General features: G+C 50.3%; 10 protein-coding genes and 1 non-coding gene across 11 annotated transcripts; 5 read left to right on the plus strand and 6 right to left on the minus strand.

The window, feature by feature from the left end:
- Window positions 1-470: 470 nt before the first annotated feature.
- On the minus strand, window positions 471-3,018 carry BKA67DRAFT_547505 (poly polymerase catalytic domain-containing protein). Its single transcript, XM_046101459.1, has one exon. The coding sequence runs from the start codon at window positions 2,870-2,872 to the stop codon at window positions 899-901; it is 1,974 nt and encodes a 657-aa protein (XP_045964410.1). The 5' UTR covers window positions 2,873-3,018; the 3' UTR covers window positions 471-898.
- Window positions 3,019-4,555: 1,537 nt separating this feature from the next.
- Window positions 4,556-4,638, minus strand: BKA67DRAFT_t32. The gene has a single exon. It is a non-coding gene; the product is annotated as a tRNA-Met (tRNA).
- A 603-nt stretch (window positions 4,639-5,241) lies between these two features.
- Window positions 5,242-6,523, minus strand: BKA67DRAFT_653474 (uncharacterized protein; the record flags this gene model as incomplete). The annotated part of the gene is made up of 2 exons (XM_046106376.1): window positions 5,242-6,441; window positions 6,518-6,523. 2 exons carry the CDS (start codon window positions 6,521-6,523, stop codon window positions 5,242-5,244), a joined length of 1,206 nt encoding a protein of 401 aa, XP_045964411.1.
- A 643-nt stretch (window positions 6,524-7,166) lies between these two features.
- BKA67DRAFT_547507 (60s acidic ribosomal protein-domain-containing protein) lies at window positions 7,167-8,137 on the plus strand. The gene is made up of 2 exons (XM_046101460.1): window positions 7,167-7,675; window positions 7,751-8,137. The coding sequence occupies exons 1-2, from the start codon at window positions 7,517-7,519 to the stop codon at window positions 7,922-7,924; spliced, it is 333 nt and encodes a 110-aa protein (XP_045964412.1). The 5' UTR covers window positions 7,167-7,516; the 3' UTR covers window positions 7,925-8,137.
- A 473-nt stretch (window positions 8,138-8,610) lies between these two features.
- Window positions 8,611-11,884, plus strand: BKA67DRAFT_641406 (kinase-like domain-containing protein). The gene is made up of 2 exons (XM_046105775.1): window positions 8,611-10,792; window positions 10,848-11,884. Exons 1-2 carry the CDS (start codon window positions 8,960-8,962, stop codon window positions 11,670-11,672), a joined length of 2,658 nt encoding a protein of 885 aa, XP_045964413.1. The 5' UTR covers window positions 8,611-8,959; the 3' UTR covers window positions 11,673-11,884.
- Window positions 11,885-12,394: 510 nt separating this feature from the next.
- On the minus strand, window positions 12,395-13,291 carry BKA67DRAFT_530394 (ribosomal protein L21-like protein; the record flags this gene model as incomplete). The annotated part of the gene is made up of 1 exon (XM_046099232.1): window positions 12,395-13,291. One exon carries the CDS (start codon window positions 13,289-13,291, stop codon window positions 12,395-12,397), a length of 897 nt encoding a protein of 298 aa, XP_045964414.1.
- Window positions 13,292-13,513: 222 nt separating this feature from the next.
- Window positions 13,514-14,206, minus strand: BKA67DRAFT_653478 (uncharacterized protein; the record flags this gene model as incomplete). Its single annotated transcript, XM_046106377.1, has 2 exons — window positions 13,514-13,809; window positions 13,891-14,206. 2 exons carry the CDS (start codon window positions 14,204-14,206, stop codon window positions 13,514-13,516), a joined length of 612 nt encoding a protein of 203 aa, XP_045964415.1.
- Window positions 14,207-15,573: 1,367 nt separating this feature from the next.
- Window positions 15,574-16,384, minus strand: BKA67DRAFT_547516 (P-loop containing nucleoside triphosphate hydrolase protein). Its single transcript, XM_046101461.1, has 2 exons — window positions 16,150-16,384; window positions 15,574-16,087 (listed from the first exon to the last, which is right to left on the minus strand). The coding sequence occupies exons 1-2, from the start codon at window positions 16,358-16,360 to the stop codon at window positions 15,669-15,671; spliced, it is 630 nt and encodes a 209-aa protein (XP_045964416.1). The 5' UTR covers window positions 16,361-16,384; the 3' UTR covers window positions 15,574-15,668.
- Window positions 16,385-18,675: 2,291 nt separating this feature from the next.
- On the plus strand, window positions 18,676-20,182 carry BKA67DRAFT_46966 (uncharacterized protein). Its single transcript, XM_046096901.1, has 3 exons — window positions 18,676-19,264; window positions 19,320-19,749; window positions 19,819-20,182. Exons 1-3 carry the CDS (start codon window positions 18,906-18,908, stop codon window positions 20,053-20,055), a joined length of 1,026 nt encoding a protein of 341 aa, XP_045964417.1. The 5' UTR covers window positions 18,676-18,905; the 3' UTR covers window positions 20,056-20,182.
- Window positions 20,183-21,349, plus strand: BKA67DRAFT_46967 (uncharacterized protein). Its single transcript, XM_046096902.1, has one exon. The coding sequence runs from the start codon at window positions 20,310-20,312 to the stop codon at window positions 21,159-21,161; it is 852 nt and encodes a 283-aa protein (XP_045964418.1). The 5' UTR covers window positions 20,183-20,309; the 3' UTR covers window positions 21,162-21,349.
- A 330-nt stretch (window positions 21,350-21,679) lies between these two features.
- Window positions 21,680-23,854, plus strand: BKA67DRAFT_547530 (ribosomal protein S8e/ribosomal biogenesis NSA2). Its single transcript, XM_046101462.1, has 9 exons — window positions 21,680-22,022; window positions 22,141-22,227; window positions 22,303-22,468; window positions 22,531-22,600; window positions 22,652-22,679; window positions 22,779-22,818; window positions 22,902-22,930; window positions 23,037-23,227; window positions 23,352-23,854. Exons 1-9 carry the CDS (start codon window positions 21,903-21,905, stop codon window positions 23,401-23,403), a joined length of 783 nt encoding a protein of 260 aa, XP_045964419.1. The 5' UTR covers window positions 21,680-21,902; the 3' UTR covers window positions 23,404-23,854.
- Window positions 23,855-24,056: the final 202 nt, after the last annotated feature.

Below are 24,056 nucleotides of genomic sequence, written 5' to 3' on the forward strand. Positions count from 1 at the left end.
TACCAGGCCAGACCGTCAAAAGTATAATATGTCCGAAGGCAGGAAAGATCATGTGCTCGATCCATTTCGCTATACTCTAATAGTGAGTTCGTGACTCTAATGCGAAAAGTTGCTGCAACGACGGTGTGGATTCTCACGTTCGCACTCTTGTATCCCATGCGTAGATGTCAGCGGATCCTTATCACACGCTACTGCACTATGAATGCATGCGCGTGCAAAATAGATCTAGCGTTTATCGACATACAATGCATTATGGCAGCGATCCGTGAGGCCAGTAGACACGAGGAGTATTTTCGACTGCGAAAGCTTCAAACGTTCCCTCGATCGACTCACACCATGAGGCGAATTCCGATTCGTATCAAACTGTTCATTTCGACTTCTCAACTGGCAAGTATATGCGATTTATGTTGCACCATGTCAAGATGATGAGGTTCAACTAGCACTAAATTAAATGTAAACCCACTACCGTGTCTACCAAGTGACGATCAAGCAGTCTATGTATTCATACATAACTAAGTGGTTTAGCGAATGTATTTCTCATTCAATCGTGCTAGCTACACAGGGTCTCAGGACACTCGGAAAGGCAACTACGGTATCATAAAATCATTTCATTGTTGGAGATACAGCTAGGTCAACCGTCACAGCTCATCCTCTATCACATCGTCCCATCATGATTCCCCGATCTTATAGAAAGCAATCATAGTTCCCAGCTTCATTCCATCCCCCATGCAAAGTTTTGGCCCAATGGCTTCCGACATGACATCCCATCTTTGGCACCGAACCGACGACATAAAAGACTTAAATATGAGCTGGACGAATATCCGGGTATCGAATACATTAAGCTTAACCCCCCTCCCTGAGATCTTGGTTCGTCTCGTCAAAGTGCCGCGTCGAGGTCCTACATGCGCACACGGAACAAATACCGGAGGCGAACCTGGGCTACGTCGTAGGCAATGTATTCGTTGTATTGCAAATATGCATTTGGAACACCAGTATTACCAGGCTTGACCGCCGTGTCGGGCATTTTGATGCCTTCCAGTGACTCGTGAACGCACTCGGCATCCTTCCAATTCTTAGGTCCAGTCATGCCTTGACCCCAGGTAGAGAGCATGCCCTTGGCTTTGGCTTCATCGCCAGCATTGTAGGAGGCATTCGTCAAAGTTTGCATGGGATTCCCTAGCTCGGCTTCGCAAAGCAGCAACAACGCATGTCCATTCGTCTGATACGAGCAACAGTAATTGGCTGACTTCGAGCTCATGTCTGCCAGGTAGATACCTTTGCCGAACATGTAGCCGGAAACCGGAGCCTCGGGTGGAGCAATACGCAGACCTTGGGACAAGATACCACCAAAATTGGTGCATCGTGATCCATGCCACAAGAGTCGTCGATCGCGAGGTGGGCCCGCGAATGGGCTGGTGTCGAATCGGCTCTTCTCTCCTTGCCGCTCGATGCGGAAGATCTGATCGACCTGGTAGTTGGCGTTGTGCGTTGAGCCTCGGGTATCCAACAAGTAGTTCTTGAGCTGTTGGAACTCGGTACTGGTGTGCTTGAGGGGTGTCATTTCCTCCATTCCTAGGCCCTGGAACTGGCGATCTAGAATGTTGAGACGCTCAGTATCCTTCTTGTTCTTGTCTTGCTTGAAAATGGCGTCAGCATCCTTCATGTCAGACAAGCTCTCAAGAAGTCCTATTTCCTGCTTGAGCATGTCCTGATCTCGGATGACGGGTAGGCTGTATCGTCCGAAGATATGTGGAATGAGCGAGAAGAAAGAGTTGGACAAATCCTCAGTAGCCTGGTTATATGAGGTTCCATATTGACTGGCTGCAAGAGATGGGTCGTCCAACAGCGCTGATAGGTCTTTGAGGGCCTGGTAGCCACGAGTCAATGTAGTCTTGCTAAGCTTTCCAAGTGGAAGTTTCTTAACATCATAATTCATGGCTGACATAACGTTTGCAAAATACTGTTGATTGAAGATGAGCTCCATGAGCTCCTGGACAGCAGGTGCAAGCTTTGACTCGGGAATCTCTGCATCATCTCCAGCTTTGATCTTGGATTCTGACTCCTCTTCGTCATCTGAATCAGGTGCATAGCTGCGCTCAACAAATGTGTATTTTTTGGCTTTGGGTGGTCCGTTACGGTCTTCCCAGTTCAAGCCAGACTTGTCCTTGAACTTCTTGTTGAAGTTAGAAAGTGCATCCTGCAGAGTTCCATTGCCTAAGATAGCACTCTGGCCGCGATCTCCAACCCGACCCCAGCGCGTCCAGGTCTTGTATGTACCAGCAACATTGCGAAGAAGCTGAACGCGATAGAACTTGTTGTTGTTATGGCCGGCATTAGTCTGGTTGAGCGAAGCATCGTAGATAACACCATCATCGTCAATATAGACCTCGTACTGAACAAGTTCACCCGCAATATTCTCATCAAGGGGGATTCTGACACCGGGCTTGGCAACTTGAGCATCCTCAAGCTCAGGGCTCTGTTGCTTCACAGCAGCGGTCTTTTGAATAGGGGCAGTGTTAATTGTAGGAGCGGAGGCTTTGGTCTTCTTCTGCGAAGGCTGCGAATCCTCTTCAGTATCGTCTGATGCTACTGCAGCAGCCACAGTCCTCTTTTTGCCCCGGGCTACTTTCTTGGGCTTTGCTACAGGTTCAGGTTGTGATTGAGCGTCAGCAGCTGGAGCAGCAGCAGGAACCGCTGCCGCTTTCTTGCCGCCACGAGTGGGCTTGGTGGGGACAGTGCCACTCTGGGTCTGAGGTGTTGTGGTGTCATCTTCAGGAGCGACTTTCTGTGTTCGAGAACGAGTAGCCCTACCAGTTGTGGTGGGTGCAGGCGCTGGGGCTGCAGCGCTGTCTTGTTTCCTTCGGGGAGGCATTGTCCAATGAGCAGCCAGGGTTGTTTAAATACACTTCGATGACCGGAGTGAACTAGTGATTGAGTTCCAATTGGGACCAGAGTGGTAGCAGGAAGATAAATTGGTAGACAGCCAATAGACTCCTTTAGAATATTGACAAAGTTGCTTGGGAATAGAATTGAGAATTATTGATGAGAACTGAACATAATTCTGTTATTTGGATTCCAATTTAAACAAAAGCTGGCGTAACAGAGGCAACAACGACCCTTGACGGGGTTCAGGCAGGCAGCAATGGCCCGTGCACTGAGACGATGGGGCACTTGTGTCCTTTGTGGTATGATCGAGGTCTAGACAAGGCACGGACAAATATTCAACAGATACCACTTTCTTCTTCTGCAGCCCAGAATGCCTTCTTAACCCTGCGAGCAATACGTGAATTGCAGGTTTTAGGGAGAAACTTACAAACCGGTGGACCCTCGATTTAATCAGTATGGTTCCTCATCCTGTGCTCATTGAAACAGCAACCACGTTCCCAGAGGTAGACACCATCAGTATAAGCCATCTAAGGATAAATTCAGTGTGCCATTCCGTAATTACAGTAAATGAATAGCGAAACAAGTACTGTCAATATTGGTCTCCACGATTCTTGTCTCGTTGCATCCAGTTCTGCGCCAAATCTGGTGTCTTTTTGATGCCCCCGCATTTTATTCTGCCGTGCTCCTGGTAGCCTTCTCGTTTCATCTCGTTTTGTACTCGGACAGTCTTATATGATTTCTTTCATGATTATGTGCTATAATTCAACTTCATGAGCTGATATACTAATTGTAAGGTAAGCTCTAATATCATCATAATCATAGCTGTTAATTAGTGGCTGCCTCTAGGATTACCAATGCTGTCGGGTGTAACACTGCTAAGTTGATGTGTAGCTTGGGAAATTTGAATACATTGAGTGCAATGATGGTTGGAGAGACATGTGGTAAATTCGCGTAACAGTCATGGTTCAGTCAATAGCCGGGTTATAGTCCACAAAGTTCTGCGCAGTTCACAAGTATTTCGGCTACGAGGGTGAACATTGACGGTAAAGGACCTTTGAAAAGCAAACGAAGCTTGATCTTTCGGCGAACTCTACAAGGAACACAATATCTTGGAACAAAGACAACTACGAATTCTGTTGCATTAGTTATGTTGGCTTGGAAGTCGCCAGTCTATCAGTACAGATCCCGTACTGACAAATCATACATTGTCAAAGGCTGGTACAAGTCTCGACTTTCAGTATCTGAGTTCACATAAACTCAAAATTGGGTCGATCAGCAACAAAGGTCTAACGTGATGGTTAGTATTCACAGTAGTTGCTAAATGTCCAAGTGTAAGCCCTTCATCAGAATGCCAACATTTATCGATCCCACGACACGAGAGCAAATCCACCACAGCAGCAAGGATTTCAGTCTCAGAACACCAGTGCTTCTTTCACTCCAAACTCCAAACTACTTGGCATTTCACCTCCCTTTTATCTTAGAAGCAAAAGTTGGTCGTTGTACATAATTTCAGAGTCGACAGACGACAGATTTCGTCGCACTGATTAACTAGTTGGCTAGACGGAGACTTTGTGGTCAATTTTATAGCAAATAACATACAACAACTCACAATATTTGTTCAAGAACGTCGAATATAGCAAGATGCAAAAAAACGCAAAAGATTTTGAAGTAGCTTCTTCAAGTTTCGATCTTGAGACCTTCGGGTCGCTTGTAGCGTATGAGCCCGACGCGCTTCCACTGCGCCAAGAAGCTGCTTGTTGCTTGTTGAAACTATGGCCGTTTAATTGTGCTCATGTAGTCAATAGGTTGATCGGACCGTGTATGAGTCATATATTAGGGCTTAGACGTCGTCAGCGACCTTTCTACGAGTTTAGATTGGAGTAAGGTCGGGAACGGGTATCAAAGGGGGGACTATGGAGCCGTAGACTAGCAGGGGAAGCACGCGGCATGTTCAAAGCCAGAAGTGATTTGACGACGGAGCATAATAGGGTATGAGATATGTAAGGGTGTTTTATGGTGTCAAGGTATTCAGAAACCACCAACGAATCAGTTTTGAGGATCTCAAGCAAGACTATGTCTGTAAGTGTCCACGCTGGGACCATAATTACAGACTACAGACTACCAATCTATCTAATGGTGCTATAACGAAGCAATAGAGAGCCTATTCATGCTCAAATATCAAGGAGTATCAAACCTGGAACGCCTTCGCCTTGTTCGATGATGCTGGTGGCCCCCAATGTGTAAAAACAGACAATGAACTCCTCCATATGCATTCAGGCCCTCTGATCCTTTCTCTCAGACCATGTCAAAACTCCTACACAAAGGAAAACCGAGATCCATGGCGATATCGCCAGCTCAGCAGCGTTGCCTCTTCTTGGCTTCTTTCTCTCTCTTCAATTTGTCTAACAATGCTTCTTCTCTGGCATCGTCCTCGCGTGCTTGCCTCAATGCTCTCTGCTCTTCCAAGTAGATATCATCCGCTCCGGCCTCCATGTCACTGTCGGAGTCGTATTCTTCCGCATATCTGTATCCACGAGGGGCCACGTCGTCTTCGTCCTCGTCGTCATCGATGAAGTCGCCCAGTTCGGAGTCTTCGTCCTCGTATCGATCACGACGTCCTGTTCGCGGCGCGGCAAGCAGCCCACCAGCAGGCCTAGCGCGAGAAGATCCTGACATTATGTTCTTCGAATCTGAAGCCTTCTTCGACGGAGGCCGTGCCGTACCAGTGTAACCAGTTGAGGCCATTGCAGCCTTCTTTATCTTCTTATCTGGCGCGTCGTTGCCAGCGGAACTAGGTCGTCCTGTACCCTTATACGCGGGCCGCAAATCTTTGCTGAGACCATTCCGAGCACCCAGAGCCGGTTTATCACGAGTTACTGTAGCGTTTGACGAGCCCATAGACTTCCCTGGTCTTCCTTTAGACTTCTGTTCCTCGCGCTCCTTTCTGCCCATGACGGTCTGACCAATAGCCTTGTGTTGAATAACCCCAGCTTTAGGTGCTATCTGCTGGGCTCTTGCACCACGTGCCATAATCTCTTGCATGGAGCCCTTCTTGAATGGCTTAGCTGAAACGGCAGCTGTTGGCGTGGTCGGTGAGGGTTTGGCGGGGGCAACCTTGGCAGGACCCAGAGTGACAGACTTGATTCCGGAGCGGATAGCAGAATCATTGCCGTCTTTCTTGGTTGGCAAAGCACGCAGCGTTTCGGGCTTTCGGACTACGCGGCCAGGGGCAGCAGTTCCGGTGTAGGGCTTATTCTGAGCGGGGACAGTTGGTGAACCAACGGCAGGGCGCTGGCCATTTGTTGCGGAAATGGCGGGCTTCGCCGCCACAGCAGGTCGATTAGGCAGTGGGGAAGGCCTGCTTGTGAGAGTATCCCTCGATACTGGATGCGACTGCTTAACTGCCTTGTTCGGGACTCCGTTGCTATTCGACTCGCCATCGGCCTTGCGCTTCAACCCAGTCGAGTTTGTGGTCCTGTTTGCAGGCGGAGGCAATGTAGAAGTTGACGCAGATGCTGGCTTCTGGCCAGTTATTTCGGCAAGGAGATCCCCGATCTATCAGTAAATAATCAGTTGAGCTGCATTTGCGACAAGCAGCGCATGTAGGGGGAAGGGGGAGTGTTCTACTTACCGGCATATTTGTGGCAGCTCAAAGCGATATAAAAGGGTGGTGAAGAAATGAAAGGGGGGGCGATATCGTATCGCGATGCAAAACCAAACCGTCAGATGGTGTCGTGTGCTGTTGTCATGATAACTCGACGTCGCCAGGTGCTTGATGCATAATATTCCCTCCTCAAGTGGGGATGACTCAAGTCCCTAAGCAGGACGGATGTGGTGGACAAGGAAGAAAAGAACAAAACAGTATTGGCGACTAGGTTTGGTTGATATACGTGCTCGAAGATTGGTACAGAGACAGACAGACAGACACCCACTTCAACTTTGCCCGGGGTCCAAACCAAACTTGGTGGAGGCACCAGAACTGCAGGCACTGTCGGAGATAAATCCAGCTGGGGTTTGGAATGTACGGATCCGTCCGACTTAAAGGCTGGCAGCTTCAGTACATACATACATATGTAGAACAAAATGGGGGCATAAACCGCCACAGGCTTGGTTGAGGCTTGAGGCTTGAGGCTTGAGGCTTGAGCTAACCACGTTTATCCTCGTTTATTTGGAAAAGAAAAAACCGTCACACCTGGCAGAGAATATGGAAATGGAAACTAGCGGGACTAGCAATGCAATCAGCCCAGAGCTACCAGCTGCAAGTCAGCTGCCGGTGATGTCGCTATCGAGGACCTTGGCTGGCACTGATTAGCCCACAGGCCCACCATTTTTTGAAAGAAACCCCAAAAGGTCGAGCGCATTTTGAATTGCACAATCGCAACACCAAACTTTTCACATCCAGAACTCGAAGTTTCAGTCTCCGCCTCAACTCGCGGTTAAACCGATTGACTACTCGTGTTCTTTACTCACCAAAACTGTACGTTGCAGGTCCTGGCGCTCGATCCCAAGCTCCCGATCTCATCATTGCATCCGCGCAAGCTGCCCACATGATCTGGCGCATGCGCAAAGTTCCAGTTTCGTGGGCCACATTGCTGACTTGAATTATTCACCCAGTCACAAAACCAGCAAAATGAAGCACGTCGCCGCTTACCTTCTCCTCACCCTTGGTGGCAACTCCAGCCCCAAGGCTTCCGACGTCAAGGAGGTCCTCGCCTCCGTCGGTATCGAGGCTGATGCCGAGCGTCTCGAGAAGCTCATCTCTGAGCTTGACGGCAAGGACATCAACGAGGTACGGCCGCCACACTCTTGAATGCAACAACCCATGTTTCAGGAAACACCAGACTAACAAGATTGATTACTGCAGCTGATCTCTGAGGGTTCTTCCAAGCTCGCTTCCGTCCCCAGTGGTGGTGCCGGTGGTGCCCCTGCTGCTGGTGGTGCCGCCGCCGGTGGTGCTGCCGAGGAGGCCAAGGAGGAGGAGAAGGAGGAGGACAAGGAGGAGTCCGACGAGGACATGGGATTCGGTCTTTTCGACTAAGCGATCCACCTCACACCCCTTGGACCGTCTTACGAGGCAATGTGAATCAGGAGAAGTGGCACGGAAAACTGGCTGCAATGGTCTTGCATGGCATCGGCAACTGGCGTGGAAGGTTATGCATTTCATGAGTTTCACGAGGTTCTACCGGATGGTATATCGGACAAGTTTCTAGGTTGATGTCCTTGTAACAAATCAAGTCCTGCTTCTTCTGAACGACCTGTGCACCACCGTACCTGCACATACAAGGCTTGGGCTCGAGGTTGAGCTTAGGTTTTGGCGTAGGCTTACTCGTGATAATCTTTCCATGTGCGTTGCTCAAATGGCTAAACCGACTGTCCAGAGTTAGAACACAGCGGATGCATCTCACTTTGTTAGCTCGCCACTTTGTCATTTTCTCAAAGATACAGTCTGAACCCCCGCAAAGCTTATGCTATGGCAAATATCCACTTGTGCAAAGTACTGGTTCTATGCCATGGCACACCACAATTATATGTAATATGTAGTATCTGTTGCTCAAGGCAAGGGTGGCTAGAGAGGCAAGAGGAGAGGCTGGTCTAGTGCACAATCTGGGTATTCAACATGAAGAGGTATGATTGAACTGAGTCGACTACCTGTATATGCATATACACTTAAGAGTACAAGTAGCTCCATAAAACTATATGCATGTCATTGCGTCTGCCGTTGCCGCGCAACGACTTGAGATGCTTTGATTGGACGACGAGCAGCGACCACCAACAAAAGCTCACGAACCCCATACTTGACAGGGAAGCCCCCTAAGAAGTGCAGCTTGGACGCGACCACCAACTTTTCGCATTGCGCGCCGCATAGCTGTGATCCATTTACCTCATTGCTCATGTTGGACCATGGGCCAATTTGACACGTGAAACATACGTTATCCAACAATCTACAGCACTAACCGCTTCGCTTTGGCCCTAATCAATTTGAGCGTCGTCGATTGCTTGCATTGCACGGCCTTTCTATCGCCCACCTAATCATTATATACCCGCAGAGCACAACGACAGATCTGTATCCGAAATGGCAGCAGCATCACCAACTCCCATGGGGTCGAGTCACCTCCCGACGAGGAAACCCTCTCTCAGATCTGGCCTGAGAAGAGCCCCCTCCAAGTCACAACTAGACCGCGCTCAGTCCAATGCAGCCACCACCGCCCACGCCTCCTCGAGATCACAATATGCACCTCGTGATGCCGACAGCTCCGACGATGAGATTCCCGTGCCTATGAAGCTCAGTGCTCTCACAAAAGCGCTCCTCAATGATGACGGCGTGGCCGCATCTGCACCAGCTGACCACCCCTCGAACCGCATCCGCACTAGAGCTCAGAACTATCGACCATCGTCCCCGGCGCAGTCATTATTGGACCAGGAGAAACCGCCAAAGAGAAGAAGCATCCTGAATGCCTCGTTCGGAGAAGAGAGGAGGCAGACTAGGGCTAGTAGCGCTCAGCTGGTTTCCTCAAGGCCAACCTCTCCTGTCAGAAGTCAAGCGAGCGAAAGCAGTCCAGCGCAGAAGAGCCGGAAAAGAGTTGTCCGGCTCAGCACTACACCCGGCGTTCCAGCATCGTTTGGTGCTGTCGAGCCCTCAAAACGACGGTCTACATCTTTATCAACGTCACAAAGAGGCGGTCGCCCCCTCAGTCGCGAAAGTCAAGTGGAGGAAAGAGCGAATGCTTCGGAAACCAACAGCGTTAATACCCCTCAGGCCCAAGGTGTTCGAAGCGTTCGAATTGCTGTTGGATCATCTGGCGGCCGCAGCCGGCTCAGTGGATCCTCGGGAGCTTCCTTTAGAAGAGCGGACTCTGCTCATCCACTATCAGAAAATGAGGCACCAGAGGAGCCGGTCACCGCCCCGAGGCAGCGCATAGGCTCGACCCAGGGCAGTGGGTCGCGGCCGAGAACTCGCGATGAGGACAACCAGGCCATTCAAGGATCAATGCGTGTTAAAAGAGTCGGTAAAGTGACAGGAAGCTTTCTGCGTGGGCCCGCCCGCCGAGGAATGCGGCGGCAAAGTGATGAGAACGGCGGGAACGATGGAGATGCCTTCCAGGCTGGCCAAGAAGAAGCAATTGGGCAAGCAGCTCAGGACCTGATCGATCTTGAACCTGAAAACTTTGCTTCATCCTACTACGTACCCGATCGTGTGGCCTCCGGAAGTCCAGTTAGTGCCAAGAATTCCGCGAGGCACAAGCGACATATGTCTGTAGCGTACGAAGAGCCGCGGCTAATTTCACGACAAAGCTCTCCGGCACCACGAGACCAGGGGGAAATTCGCATCCCACACTACAGAGCTGCTGCACCTCGATTAGATGTGCTGGCAAGGCAGGGTCAAGAGAACGGGCCACCTTCGACACTCAAAAAGAGCAAAGCATTGGAAGACTCGATACTCGAGAAAGAACTTCAGCTACCGTCTCGCCCTCTTGACAATGAGGTCAACCTAGTGAAATCAATATCCCCCGAGAGGAAGCCACTCGCTGCTGTAAGCCAAAACGAACCCAGGAGACATGCTCCGCCGCCACCTCCTAAGATGTCCATGCTTGAGGCTGCGACAGCAACGGCCGGGGCAGCGACAACTCAACAAGCCGTGAAGAAACGAAATTACCTGAAAGTCAACGGGAAGTATTACACTCGACTTGACTCCCTTGGCCGGGGAGGAAGTGCCAAAGTGTATCGTGTAGCAGCCGACAATGGCAAGATGTTCGCCTTAAAGAGGGTCTCGATTGAGAATGCAGACGAGGGACAGGTCCGCGGTTATAAAGGCGAAATTGATCTCCTCAGGAGATTAAATACATGTGAGAGAGTCATCAATCTATATGACTATGAAATGAATGAGGAGAAGCAGGTACTCAACCTCGTAAGTTTCTATCCAACATCCAGGTATTTGTCCAATGATTAACTGTATCTACTAGCTCATGGAGATGGGTGAGTTGGACCTTAACACACTCCTACGCACGCGTCTCTCGCCCGAAACAGCCAGGTTTGACCCTGTATTTGTACGCTTTTATTGGCAAGAGATGCTGGAATGTCTCGCTGCCGTCCACACATTCAGCATCGTGCATTCCGATCTTAAGCCGGCGAATTTTGTCATCGTCCAAGGCCGTCTAAAACTCATCGACTTCGGTATCGCAAATGCTATTCAAACCGACGAGACTGTCAACGTTCACAGGGAGACACAGGTCGGCACACCGAGTTATATGAGCCCAGAGTCTCTTCTCGATTCCCATACCACTGGGCCCGATGGGCGCCGTGTCAATACTGCAACGAGTAGGGGACCAAAGCTCATGAAAGTGGGCAAGCCAAGCGATGTCTGGAGTTTGGGCTGTATACTATACCAGATGGTCTATGGCACAACGCCTTTTGGTCACATCCAGAACCAAATGGCTCGATGCCACGCTATCATTGATTGGGACTATGCTATTACATACAAGGATCGTGGCATTGGCGACGCGCTTGTGTCGCCATCTTTAATCAGAACCATGAAGCGCTGCCTGAGCCGGGATCCCCATATGCGTCCCACATGCGAGGAGCTGCTCAGCTTGTCTGATCCATTTCTATACCCGGTCGAGACGCCACAGGGTCACCTCCCCGTCAGCGAGGAGTTGTTGGGCCGAATTATCCATAGTGTGGTCGCACGATGCAGAGAAAGGATGCCCACCGACGCTGAGGTACTAACTGCGTGGCCAAACGCATATTGGGCGAGTGTTGCAAAGGCTGTCGGGCGGGACATTAGGTGACAAAGTCCTCCGCCATGCCCATGAGCGCTTTCGTTTCGCGGGCGGTGAAAAAGATGAGTTGGCCGTGCGACAATGCTTGTATATAAAAGAGGAGGCTTGGTTGGGAAGGGCATGTGTTGTTGGAGTAATGCTTGATTATTGGAAATGATCAGGTGGACTGTTTTGGGCTTCTTCTTTCCGCTTATGACTTGTTACGAAATCGGCCACTATTGGTTTTTTTTATTGGTTCTAGCTGTGGAGTTCTTGGAGCCTTTGGACCAGAGTCTGGACGAGCTTGGGCTTGCAGAAGGTCGCTTTGCCGAAATTATTTATATTCCCCCAAGACCGAAGAATGCTTCGATTGTCGAGATTTCAATACTTCAATTTCAATTCTTGTATTTCTAAATTTAGCATTGCGCAAATCTGTGAGTTATGGTCAAGTGCCTTGCCCATTGCTCTATTCGCCTTAACAAACGTAACTACGTATGAAGATCGCCCTCCGTACCGCTGACGCGATTTGAACCTGAGGTTTCGCATACAGCTGTATACACGGGGATGATTGATGTCAATGCCTCCGCAGAACATTTGATTTTGTTTTTCCTTATGGTACAGTAGGTTGACGAATAGCCGTCTTATGATGCTAGATGTTACAGATGCCACGACTTTGGACCAACCGATGAGTTCCCCCATTCTACACAGCGTGATGTACACTGGGCCCCTTTGTTCACCCCTCTTCTTGAATCTTACAAGCCAATGGCCTCTGGCCCCTTGAGCTTCAGCTCCGTCACCCTCAGGATCGTGTACTGGTGCTTGCTCCTGACGGTCTTGTTCTTCCTCTGGCGCCTCTTGGTCTTGACCTTGATCCGGAGGGGCTCGCTCTCGGTGCCCGTGACGGTGGCGCGGCACTCGAACAGGCGCTCGTCCACGAACGGCGCCCCCTTGAGGGTGTAGTCGCGCGAGCCCAGCGTCGAGGCGCGGTCGAGGCGCAGCACGTCGCCGGGCAGCACGCCGGGCATCTTGAAGGGCAGCCGGATCGAGTCGCCGGCCTGCACTAGGTAGGGCCGCCCCCAGATGTGCGCGGTTATGTAGTGCTGGGGCTGCGTCTTGAGCAAGGGCAGCAGCTGGCTTATGGACTGGGCGGACTCGGGCGAGAGGGGGCTCGGTGTCTGAGGTTGTCTGGGATACAGGGCTTCGGGGGTGGCGGACCCGACCTTCTGCGGCAGCGGGAACCCGTCGTCTGATGTTAGGGGGTGCTCGGCGGCGACAGGAGGCTTCGGGATGGCGTCCTCGGCCACGATGTTCCGCGTCGATTGGTCTTGCCGGGTGCTGGTGCTCGACAGGGGCCGTCGCGACTGTATGGGCAGGAGGAATGAAGGCGGCAGTCTCGTGAGCGGTGTTCGCAGCTCCAGCACGGAGCGCAGTAGTGAGCGCGACATTGTGGCGGCCTGGATGCGAAAATGTGCCGGATGCTCGTCGTCTTCAGGGCACCGACTCGTCGCAAGCTCGATTTTCGTCAAGTTGATGGTCTGGAAATTTAGAGAGCTCGGAGTTGCACCTGGCAAAAGCACCAGCCAATCAATCCGGCCATTGGCCTTGATCTGTGGGGCTGTCCTGTTCTTCCGCCGCCGACGAGACTTCATGCTAAGGTTACTCTATTCTAGTCTAGACTAGACTGGATTTATGCTCCTGCATAAACCCGGCAAATGACAAAATGCTTGTTATACAGTAGGTATTCTCTAATTTCTTGCTTCCAACATCATGGTCCATGGTTTACTATTTGCGGTGTTAATTGCCACCATGGCTATCTTTATTCTTGATATTTCTATGGCCGAATTGACAGCCCGTTGCAGTCCACTCCATAATCACAAGTATTCCCACGCATTACCGCCAGCCCCTGAACCCGTATATGTTCGCATTGCCACCCCGTAGCAGCCGTCTTTCGTTTCGTCGACGAGGTAGATCTGGAACGTACCATTTCTCCCCTGAGGCGTATCGCCAATCGGGCAGAGCTGCCACGATCTGCTGGTCATTCCAAGGTTTACTGGCGCCCCCCAGGCCTCACTGCGCTCACGCCAGAAGCCCGTTGTGATTGCCCCGTCAGGCACGGCAGCCGAGTGTGGGCCAGTATAGCCCAGCGCACCATCTGCGGCGACGTAGACTATTGACAACTCGTTAGCATGCCGTGTTGAGTATTATACCATGCCGTGCTAGTCTTGCAGGGTAACATCTCAATCCTCACTTTGTTGTCCGCCTGGTACCGACACGTCTAGTGCCAGGGTGCCGTTCCCTCCCACAAAGTTGGTGCTACTGGTCGCAAACTTTGAGCAGTCCAGGTTCTCGACTTCGCCAGGGCAGTATGAAGTCGCGTTCTTCCCCAACCAAAACCTGCCCGCATTGGCGTTGATTCCATCGCCGTAGAAGAAAAGATCGGTCCCTTGAGCGGGTCTCCAGACTCCCGCTGTATAAGGCCCAGCTGGCACCGAACCCGCTCGCGGTTGTATGGCTGTGGCCGATACAGCAAATGGGTAAAGAACACCAAACGAAAAAATCCTCATGGTCTTGGTTTCTTGCTGTCTCTTCGCAAACTCTTCTTAAACTCAGAAAGTATAGTGCTCGGCGGGGTGTTCTGCGTGCTGCGAATATGGAACAATTTGCTACTCACAACCGAACTCATGTCCTCACCAAGCAGAGTTATTATATCGTGCCACTCTAGTTACGGATGCACCCTCAAACCTCGAGTACCGAACATGAAATCACACGTTGCACAGCTGTTGGGGGTCACAATCTCGTATTCTCGCGTCCGAGACGGGGGCGCCTGCCGATCATGTTGCATTGACCGTCCGAAAGGGATCTGATGCCACGGAGACCATGCCCGCAGGACGGGAAAACGTCCACTGCACCGGATAATATGCCTGAGTGCTCCCCACATAGAGAAAAGTGCTGATCACAGATAGCTCAAGTATAAAATTGACGAGTGATTGGTCTGCAAGGCAAGGTAATGACCGACAATCAGGCTGGAGATGTAGCCGGGACTAAAGGTCTCAAATCTCTGTGCGTTATGTTAATAAGATCGAGATGTGGGAACTGGAAACTGAATATGAATGAGAAATCGAAAAAGTAAACATCGGGCAGGGTCAGGGCATTATCCTTAGTCAACCTTTGGTTTCTCGAAGTTCAAAGTCCTGTACCTTAACATGGGCATGTAGGTTAGGGAACAGGTTCGTTATGCTACGATGGTAGTCACATGTGTACCTGGCTGGGATTTCTGCTAGATTATTTTAGTGTTCATTATGCTTTGGGTTCTTTTCCGGTCTCATTGTTTGCCAGCTCCAACTCTAAGTCATAATACAAGGGGCACTGCACTGCAGGGACGTCTTGGAGTAGGATGTCTACTCATGCGATCTCATAACCAAACCATCAGCATCTGTTGCAACGCGGAATATGGAAAGATTCTGCAAGAACGAGGCATTCATTGTGGCCGTCTGTCCGAATATATATTGTCAACAACTAAACCCCCATGAACCAACTTGACTAATAATTGGGAATGGCTGAGGTCATTTCCATATATCCTATTCACTTTTATGCTTTATTTTATTGTCCACTGTACTGTATCTGATGTCTGCTACCCTGCCTAGTAATGCTCCTTCATGTAGTCTGATCTGATCTAATTAACATGACAGCGCTGATATAGCTGTGCTGTGAATACCCTCCTGGGGTTCGACCATTTCATAATCTTAAGGCGATTGTATTGCCACGTCGACCAGAGGAAAAGAAAACGAGAAACCATGGTCACGCAGTCGTGGAACATGCCTTATCATAGCTCAGTGCGTCTGAAATGCGCGATACACCGTGCCGCTCGCGGTTGGTACCTTATTACGTACATTGTTCGGTTTCCCCACGGCTGGGAGAGACAGACACTTGCACGAACTCAGGCCCAGTGGGACATGTAGTCCATCTCCACCGCCTTCTTCTCCTCTTGGATCATATCCACTGAAAAAGTGTCAGTCACCGAAGCAGCTATTCGAATTCGACCTGAAACAGATGGAATACAGAAACGATCAGGGCCAGGGTCTTCTTACTGAAATTCGTTACGTCGGCCAAGCATTGCTTGATTCCCGCCTTTGTGATTTGACCGGTCATCGGCGGGTCCGCCAAAAGTCGAGCCGAATAGATTACATTCCTAATCTGCCGGCCGTTAAGAGGCTTCATGGCCCATTCCTTCAAAGTGTCTTTCTCAAGATTAAGCAAGTCAGCGTTGTTGGAGTCGCCCAAGTCACCCAGCATCTTCTCCCATATTTGGAGACGAGTCTTAGAATCGAGTGTAGGAAATTTCATGCCAAAGTTGACACGAGAGATGAATGCCGGGTCGATCATGTGAATTTGGTTCGTCGTTAGGAAGAGAATTCCCTCAAAATATTCGATTTTGCGTAGGAAAACTGACCCGAATTAGCATGCCGTCTAAGATTACCTGGAATGGCACACCGCAATAACGACACACCTGCAACCCATGCTAGACTATGCATGCTCTCCTGTGTTCTCTCAGCAAGAACGACTTCTGCCTCGTCAATTAGCAGAATGGCATCCCAGACGTGGGCTTGACGGAAGATCTCTTCAATCGTGGTCTCCCAACGCATATCAGCCACCAGCATGCCCAAGTTGACGCGGTAAAGGGGTTTCTTATGCTCCTCGGAAAGACACTCGGCCAGCATGGTTTTCCCTACGCCCTATGTGATGTCAGTGCTCTGATACAGTTTCAAGGCACACCCGAAAGACAAGCTTATAAGGTCAGGAAAAGTCGCCGGAAACAGGGGGAGAACATCGAGCAGACACGTACTGGCGGTCCATGGAGCAAGAACGTCAAGCCTTTTCCCTTTCCCTTGAAGTTGTCAAGAGTGTTGCTCGGGTCGTCTAGATTCTTGGTCCTCGTATCGGCGTGGGCCTTGGCTAGAGCACGAATGCGTTCGATGGAGTCTCCGATAGACTGCGACTCCGACTTGACTAAACGAGACCAGGCATCTGGTGTCCACACCGGAATTTGCAGTTTACTCACTACATCATTCGGAGTTAGATACCAGTTCTTCAGTATGCGTTGGAAGATCCTTGAGATTATTGTGAAGCAGTCACAAAGAGATCAATTGCCTCTGATAAGCAATACCGGTTCTTTGGATGTGCTAGAAACGGTAGAAAATCATAGCGCAAATTGCTTACTTGCAACATAGTACCATTCATTGTCGCTGAGGCTGTGTACCAAGACCTTCTCGGGACATAGAACCAATGGGTCGTCTTCGGCCTCGCCATCAAAGTGCTTATTGTCGAAGGGTGTTGTATTGTCTTGGACAAAGTTTAGGCGCCGATCTGGAAACCTTCTCGGGTCGACAACGACCCTGCCTGTGATCTAATTTTCCCGATCAGAGTTTCGCCTCTCAAGTAGTTCGTGCTTAGGAACTTACCTCGCTTCCAACGCCCTTCTCCTCGTCATCGGGGTCGTCTACGAATGTCTCGCAATAACCCACGTACTGCATGACCTTGGCCACTGGCTGTCCATCCTGAGAAGTAAGTTGACTATGAAGGGTTTTCCACCTCGACCCCGACTCGATTGATAGGGCTATCAAGTTGTCTTTGTCGTGGTGGTAAGTCAACGGGTAGACGGGCAGCTCGGTGATGTTCCTGGTGCCAGAGAATCGGTCGATCAACCGTCTGTACACGTGATTCCTGAAATTCTTGCCATCGAAATCAATGGCGACGCATTCCAGTTCCACTTCGACATTATTGTCAAGGCCGCGATACCAATCGTCGTAGTTATTCGTGGTTATCGTCTTCAAACGAGCGACCGCCCATTCGTCTCGGAGTTCGCGAAAGACCACCAGTTGACCTGGATGGAAGAGACCTCTTAGACTCTCGCAGTCGATTTTCTTGGTGTCACGCAGCTTATCCCATCTTTGTCGAGCATACAACAGATGGCCATTTCGCTCATACAATTGTTTTAGCACTTTCAATTCCATCTTGATCTTGTCATCGGTCGTCGTCTTCTCCAGTTTCTCAAGCTTAGAGCGGCAGTGTAAGAGCGGGAACTCCCCGGAAATCTGGAGGCGATCCTCAATTATTGACACTTGCCCATCGTGAGCAGGTGGGCAGTATTCGACCAAGGTCTCGTACAACGCCGCCCAGCGATACACCGAGAATGTGAGTTTCCCATTATCGTGAGCGTCGTAGCGGAACGACTTGTACGCCTTAGCTGTCGCCTCATTCTTCTCAGCGTCGGCCACCCACTGGAGGTCCGACTTACCGTCAACGTAGACTTCCTTGCGGAACTCAACGTGACTTGTCAAAAAGTCCGCCTCTGAGATCTCAGTGCCCTCAGACTCGGGCTTTTTCTTGGGCTTATCCTCATATTCTTTTGTGCTGTTAGTAGGGGGCCCGTTGTCGCGGGCGCCTGCACGCGTGAAGCTTTCAGTCGCCGATACACTGGTGTTGTCTTGTCTCTGTTCCAAGGCTGATATTCTTTTTGTAAGATCTGAGAGACTGGCGCTGATCGTTCCAAGTAAATCCAACGGAACACTAATGCTCGGCTGCTAAGTGTTAGGCTGAACTTCAAAGACAAGAATGTACCAATACTCACCACAGCCGGCGATTGTGTTGTGCTGCCGTTAGCAGCGGCTTTTGCACGATCAACAACGTCGGCCATTTCGTGTATATATTACATACCACTACGGCTCACGATTTTACCACGGATTTCAAACGCCTCTTAGCAAAACCGTTCTCTTGCAGTTTATGGACGCGTAGGCGAAGACAAGGCTATCTGCTTATTTACTATGCAGCACACTCTAATATTAGCACTCACAAGCCCCTTACGTTAGGCTGATGACTCGACCAGGATATGTCAAGCGCCCTTACAAGCTGTCCCACCAATCAGCGGGGATGATTTGTATGCAAGGATCCATATGCTGCCCCATGTGTAGTGCTACAGTAGACTTGAAGAGGCACAGCCCGATCAATAGCACACTGAAGCGGGATGCTGCCCGTGAATTTACGTGCTCGTCGACTCCCATCCCCATATTCCATGTCGGCGACTTGACCGAGTCCAGCATGAGCGATGCTATAGAACCATCCGCACAGCCTCATGCGCTATCACGGTTTGTGCCTGTCTGTCTATTTACGGTGGAACAGGTGGCCTTGGTCTGATTTAGATATGGTGATTGTCGCATAGGTCGCCTGAGCTTTCTCTGAACTGACCCTAGAGGACGGGTTGTGACAATGACGACCGAAGATGATTCTGCTAGCTCTAATTTCGTCTCGAACCTGGCACTTCGAGTCAAGGCGAAATTCAAGCCTGTCAATCAGAAGCGGCGAAATGTCAAGAGCAAAGCTCCTGAAGAAGGGAGATCTGAAAATTTAGCGACTCGAGGGAAAGGAGAACATCAACCTCAAGATACAAAGAAGTCTGAGATTCAGCGGCGCCAAAGTCAAGAAGATGCCAAGTCAAGAAACAGCAGTGGAGTTCTCGAGTCCAACAGCGCGGTCAAGCCAACACTGTTCACTCCGAAAGCAGACACGCACGATATCAGGGAGAAAGCCAAAAAGTGGTACGATGATGTCGAATTGGAAAGAAGCACGTACGCGCCGCTTCCGAGTCTACGTCTGTGATTGTTTCTCACTGATGTTATTTAGGGAATTATCTGCGCTTCATCTACATGTCTCAGATATAACCATCAAACTTCCAGAAAACTCTCCTGAGAACGAGGAGTTGAAGACCTTGGTCAACTACGCCAACGACCCTCCGGCTACGGTTGAAGATAGAAAGCGAAGTATTGAGATGCTGCAGACATGTCTTAGTGACCGCAAACAGCGAGAGGATGACAAAGTTTTGGAAGCAGATCAAAAGCAGAAAGGGAAGCAAAGCCAGTGCGGAGCATTCTCGACCAGATTGCACGGTATCATTGACAGCCTGACTCCTCAGGTGACTAAAGTGTTCGAGTTCGTCTTGATAGTGCTGCAAGGCGGCGTCCAAGTCCTACAGGCGACAGCGTTCCTCGCCAGCGAGATCACATTCCAGACGCATTACGAGGTGGCCATAAAAGCCATCATGTTGTTCGTGACTGTACGCCACCATCTACAGAGTCACGCGAAGGTTGTGCTCGAACAATGAGCTGACATTGCTTTGTGACAGGCGTACGAAAAGTCCAGAGAGCTCACTGATGATGTGGTGTCCATGTTCGACAGCATCGGTATGTATGGACAAGAAATGGAGACACTGCAGGATGTTATTAGATCTGCTTCAATGTCAAGGGCAATCAACAGGCTGTTTGTTTCTAGCGTCACCCTCATTGTCAGTGCTGGATCGTACATGAACCACGGAACTCTCTGTAAGTACAAGGACTATCTGCACATGATCTGTACCGACTGATCGTGATGCAGCTAAGATGGCCAAGTATCTGGGAGGTGGGAACGACAGACTAAATGAACTCATCAAGGCTGTCAAGAATGATTATGCCGAATTGACCCGGGTGATGAACTTCGCCCACGTAATGGTCACGCTGTCATCGCATGAGAATATCAAAGATATTGGAACCAACGTAGAGAAGCTCATGCAGCGTAAGCACCTACCGTCTTGGGAAGATCCACCGCAGTCTGTGCTTATCTGATTCCGTAGAGCTAAGCATGCTGAACGATGGGATGAATCCCGAGATGAGCAAACAACTCCAAGTCGTATTCGACCATTCAGGCTTTCAAGCCGATCTCCACGTCCAGAGCCTCCGGGCTGAGCTGTTCGATGGACCGTACGAGCCGACTGAGGAGATGGCTTTCAATGACAGCGAGCGGGTGTTCCTCTCACCAACAGATCGCTGGCCCAGGCAGCTACGAGGGTTCAGCCCGTCCATAGAGCATGGTTCGATCAGGGCTGGGAAGCAGGAACTCAAGACGCACCGGCCCCTGATCTGGATTTCGGGCCATGCAGGCCGTCGAAATGTCTCGTGGGTGTCGACGTTTTCAGTCGACTTGATCTTCCACTTTCGGGAGCTTGGCTTCTTCGACGTGGCATATGCTTTCTGCAAACGTGGCCGAGGCCAGCGATATACCCCTACGTCGCTCATGAAAGGGTTGATCATTCAGATCCTGGAACGTCATCCCTCAGTAGCGGTCAAAAACGTTCGACGACTCTCAAAACATCGCTTCCGCGAGGTGGGAAGGGCGGAGAGGAGTGGCCAAAAGGGGCAGCAGAGCGGACACCTCGTATGGGCGTTGCTGGAGGACTTGTTGCGGCTCATCGAGGTGGCACCAGAGTTCCAAACGCGGACGGTACTGCTGCTCATCGACAGGCTGGACCTGTGTGTTTCCGAAGAGGGTTTCAGCGTGCTCAGCGACTTCATCCCGCGACTCCAGGACATGAGCCAGAAGATATCGCGCATCCAGGTCATGATCACGACAGCGCGACTCTCGCCACTTGGCATACCGACTTTGAGGAAGGGCCCAGAACTGCTGCAGGCGTACGGGAAGAAGAGTCACGGATGATACACTGAGCCTGCAGATGAGAGTCTAAATTGCATGGAGGACTCCAGGCTACGGGTCAATTCGACGCAACTTGACTTGTAAACTAGTTAGGGGCAGGGGGTTCAGAAGTAGGTAGGGTTATAATCAGAGAAGTAAAGTTTCCTTGTCTCCAGACTAGTCTAACCTAATATAGACTAGTCGACGAATTTCCGCCTTGTGGCCGGACTAGAGGCTATGAGACATGCGTGCCTGCGGTGTGGGTATTGGAGGCTTTAACCTAGCCACTGTACGGATGTAGTAGCAACCGTGCAATCATGAATGTATGGGGGGCAGAGGGTTTTGTATACATACATACATATATCTTTGATAACCTAGTTCTCACAGTCGTGATTTAGGCTAGACTGGGTTAGCATAGCCAGTAAGTAACAGCACTAGCTCGCTGCTCTTGTACGTGGGGGGCATGGCGGCGGTTTTTGATGCAGTTGCAATGCTTGGCACTTGGGTGGGGTCGCTGGGCGGTCTGATGAATTTTTTAGAACCTTGAGGCTGGTGGCTCGCTACTGTAGTCCCAGTCCCAGTCCCAGTCTGATGTGGCGGCCTTGTCTTGTCAAAGAACCAGTTCAACTTCTCTGTGCAGCCCTTCTTGAACTCGTCCGGAAGCGCACCTACATCGACATCGACACCCCAGGCCCCAACCTCTGAAATCCAACCCAGTATCTCGCCGACTCCTGCCAGCTGATCGCTAATCGCCAATCCGTCGCCATGCCCCAGAATGAGTACATGGAGAGATGGCGCAAGCTGCATGGCCGCAGACTTGACCATGAAGAAAGGGCACGCAAGAAGGAAGCCCGTTCTGGGCATCAGGCTTCCAAGGACGCCCAGGCAAGTTACTTCCAGCGGCCTTCACTACCACATGAGGCCGCCTGCCTCCTTGTCTCCGTCTCCGTCTCCGTCTCTGTCACTGTCCCAACAAACCAATGCTGACCTCTTATCGTAACAGGAGCTACGGGGTCTGCGAGCCAAGCTGCACCAGGAGGCACGCAGGAAGGAGAAGATCCAGATGAAGAAGCAGATCAAGGCGCACGAGGTTCGTTTGCTCCCCTCCCCTCCCCTTCCGAAACAGGCCCTACCAAGAGATTCCTAACCCGTGCCATCTTCACAGGAACGCAATGTCAAGTCCACGTCCGAGAAAGATCCCGACACTGCTCTGCCCACCTACCTGCTCGATCGCTCCAACCCTACGAGTGCGAAGGCGCTCAGCTCTGCCATCAAAAACAGAAGAGCGGACAAATCAGCCAGATTCGCTGTTCCTCTACCGAAAGTCAAGGGTAGGCCTCCCATCCTCGGGCTATCTTACAGAGACAAATGGCTGACATTGACGGCCCCTTAGGAATCTCCGAGGAAGAGATGTTCAAAGTTATTGGCACTGGAAAGAAGACACAGAAGAAGAGCTGGAAACGGTATGTCCTTCCAAACTCTCATTGCGCCGTGACTTACTGACTCGATGGCAGCATGGTCACCAAACCTACATTCGTTGGAGTACGTATGAACGAAAAGAACCGACTCGTCTTCTCTACAACGAGACCGCTCAAAAACAACCCCCACTGCATGGAAAAGAGAAACTGACCTTTGCTGTAGCCTGACTTCACGAGACGCCCGGTGAAATATGAAAGATTCAGTAAGTACAGAACACGACCTGCGTCCTCAGGCTTCTTGCTTTTCAAGAGATTACTAGTCAACGGCCATCTAACACAACTCCAGTTCGTCCCATGGGTCTGAGATACAAGAAGGTGAGCAATAATAGACCAAACTTCCGGGTATTGTCGATGTTTTTGAAGATATACCTTCTCGGCACATACATGGATTCTCAAGGTCGTAGAACTGACTAGAACCCAGGCGAATGTTACACACCCTGAATTGGGAGTAACGGTCCAACTCCCCATCATCAGCGTCAAGAAGAACCCACAAAACCCCCTCTACACACAGTTGGGAGTCTTGACCAAGGGAACCGTCATCGAGGTCAACGTTTCCGAGCTCGGTCTCGTCACTGCCAGTGGCAAGGTGGCCTGGGGTCGTTACGCACAGGTGTAAGTAACGTCCACCCCCCCTGGTTTCGAGATATATCTCCACAACTGTGTCTATTCTGCTTGGGAGATTGATCCGTAACCACTGGTGAGAGATTATGAAAACGCTAACATGTTTGGTGATCAGCACGAACAACCCGGAGAACGATGGATGTCTGAACGCAGTTTTGCTGGTCTAAGTTTCGGGCATTCCAGCAACCACACAGTACAAATGCCGAGGAATTTGACAGTGGAAAGTGTGCATTGCAGGGTGTTCTGGCGTTTCATGAAGGGTTTGTCCTGGCTAGGACATCTTAAAGGCGAAAATCATGGCATATACGCCGCAGTTAGATAGTGTTGCTGTTGCAGAGACATGAGAGCCTCCGTGCTGTTTTGCACCACCAGCCGTATTCGTCAATGAGTCTACGTCATGACTCGAGTATGTATTCTATTGACATCGTTCCAAAAACAAACCCATCAGGTATGACTACCTGAGGCACCCTCTCGTTCGCACATGTTTCGCTTCGCAAAAAGAAAGTTCAGAAACGTTATTGCAAGAGATCATTCCACACTGGACTTTATTTTTTATTTTTTATTTTTTTTGACATTTTAGGCGCCGTGGCCGAATCATTGATATGAACAACATTGACACACAATTGAAATGTAAAAAACGTGGAATGATCAATACAAACCAGCCAGTTTCTGATCGCAGTTATATTTTATTTTCTATCTATCGATCCGGGCCACAAAGGTTTGATAACAAAAAGACTGGTGCGCGCAAAGCAGAGCCAAGTCTTTTCCCATGGTCATTCTTCCCATGCGGCCCATCCTTTTCGATCAACTTCGTCTCAGA

This window comes from Truncatella angustata (assembly GCF_020726525.1).
Source record: "Truncatella angustata strain MPI-SDFR-AT-0073 chromosome Unknown BKA67scaffold_1, whole genome shotgun sequence".
Taxonomy (NCBI): Eukaryota; Fungi; Ascomycota; class Sordariomycetes; order Amphisphaeriales; family Sporocadaceae; genus Truncatella; species Truncatella angustata.

Bases quoted from the DNA above. Each gene is read 5' to 3' on its own strand.
- BKA67DRAFT_641406 (XM_046105775.1), top strand. From the start codon at position 8,960: ATGGCAGCAGCATCACCAACTCCCATGGGGTCGAGTCACCTCCCGACG. The intron at 10,793-10,847 runs GTAAGTTTCTAT...TGTATCTACTAG, and splicing joins AGAAGCAGGTACTCAACCTC to CTCATGGAGATGGGTGAGTT.
- BKA67DRAFT_547507 (XM_046101460.1), top strand. From the start codon at position 7,517: ATGAAGCACGTCGCCGCTTACCTTCTCCTCACCCTTGGTGGCAACTCC. The intron at 7,676-7,750 runs GTACGGCCGCCA...TGATTACTGCAG, and splicing joins ACGGCAAGGACATCAACGAG to CTGATCTCTGAGGGTTCTTC.
- BKA67DRAFT_547530 (XM_046101462.1), top strand. From the start codon at position 21,903: ATGCCCCAGAATGAGTACATGGAGAGATGGCGCAAGCTGCATGGCCGC. The intron at 22,228-22,302 runs GTTCGTTTGCTC...CCATCTTCACAG, and splicing joins AGCAGATCAAGGCGCACGAG to GAACGCAATGTCAAGTCCAC. The intron at 23,228-23,351 runs GTAAGTAACGTC...TTTGGTGATCAG, and splicing joins TGGGGTCGTTACGCACAGGT to CACGAACAACCCGGAGAACG.
- BKA67DRAFT_547505 (XM_046101459.1), bottom strand. From the start codon at position 2,872: ATGCCTCCCCGAAGGAAACAAGACAGCGCTGCAGCCCCAGCGCCTGCA.
- BKA67DRAFT_46967 (XM_046096902.1), top strand. From the start codon at position 20,310: ATGCTGAACGATGGGATGAATCCCGAGATGAGCAAACAACTCCAAGTC.
- BKA67DRAFT_46966 (XM_046096901.1), top strand. From the start codon at position 18,906: ATGACGACCGAAGATGATTCTGCTAGCTCTAATTTCGTCTCGAACCTG. The intron at 19,265-19,319 runs GTACGCGCCGCT...GATGTTATTTAG, and splicing joins GTCGAATTGGAAAGAAGCAC to GGAATTATCTGCGCTTCATC. The intron at 19,750-19,818 runs GTACGCCACCAT...GCTTTGTGACAG, and splicing joins CCATCATGTTGTTCGTGACT to GCGTACGAAAAGTCCAGAGA.
- BKA67DRAFT_547516 (XM_046101461.1), bottom strand. From the start codon at position 16,360: ATGCTGGCCGAGTGTCTTTCCGAGGAGCATAAGAAACCCCTTTACCGC. The intron at 16,088-16,149 runs GTGTGTCGTTAT...AATTCGGGTCAG, and splicing joins TAGTCTAGCATGGGTTGCAG to TTTTCCTACGCAAAATCGAA.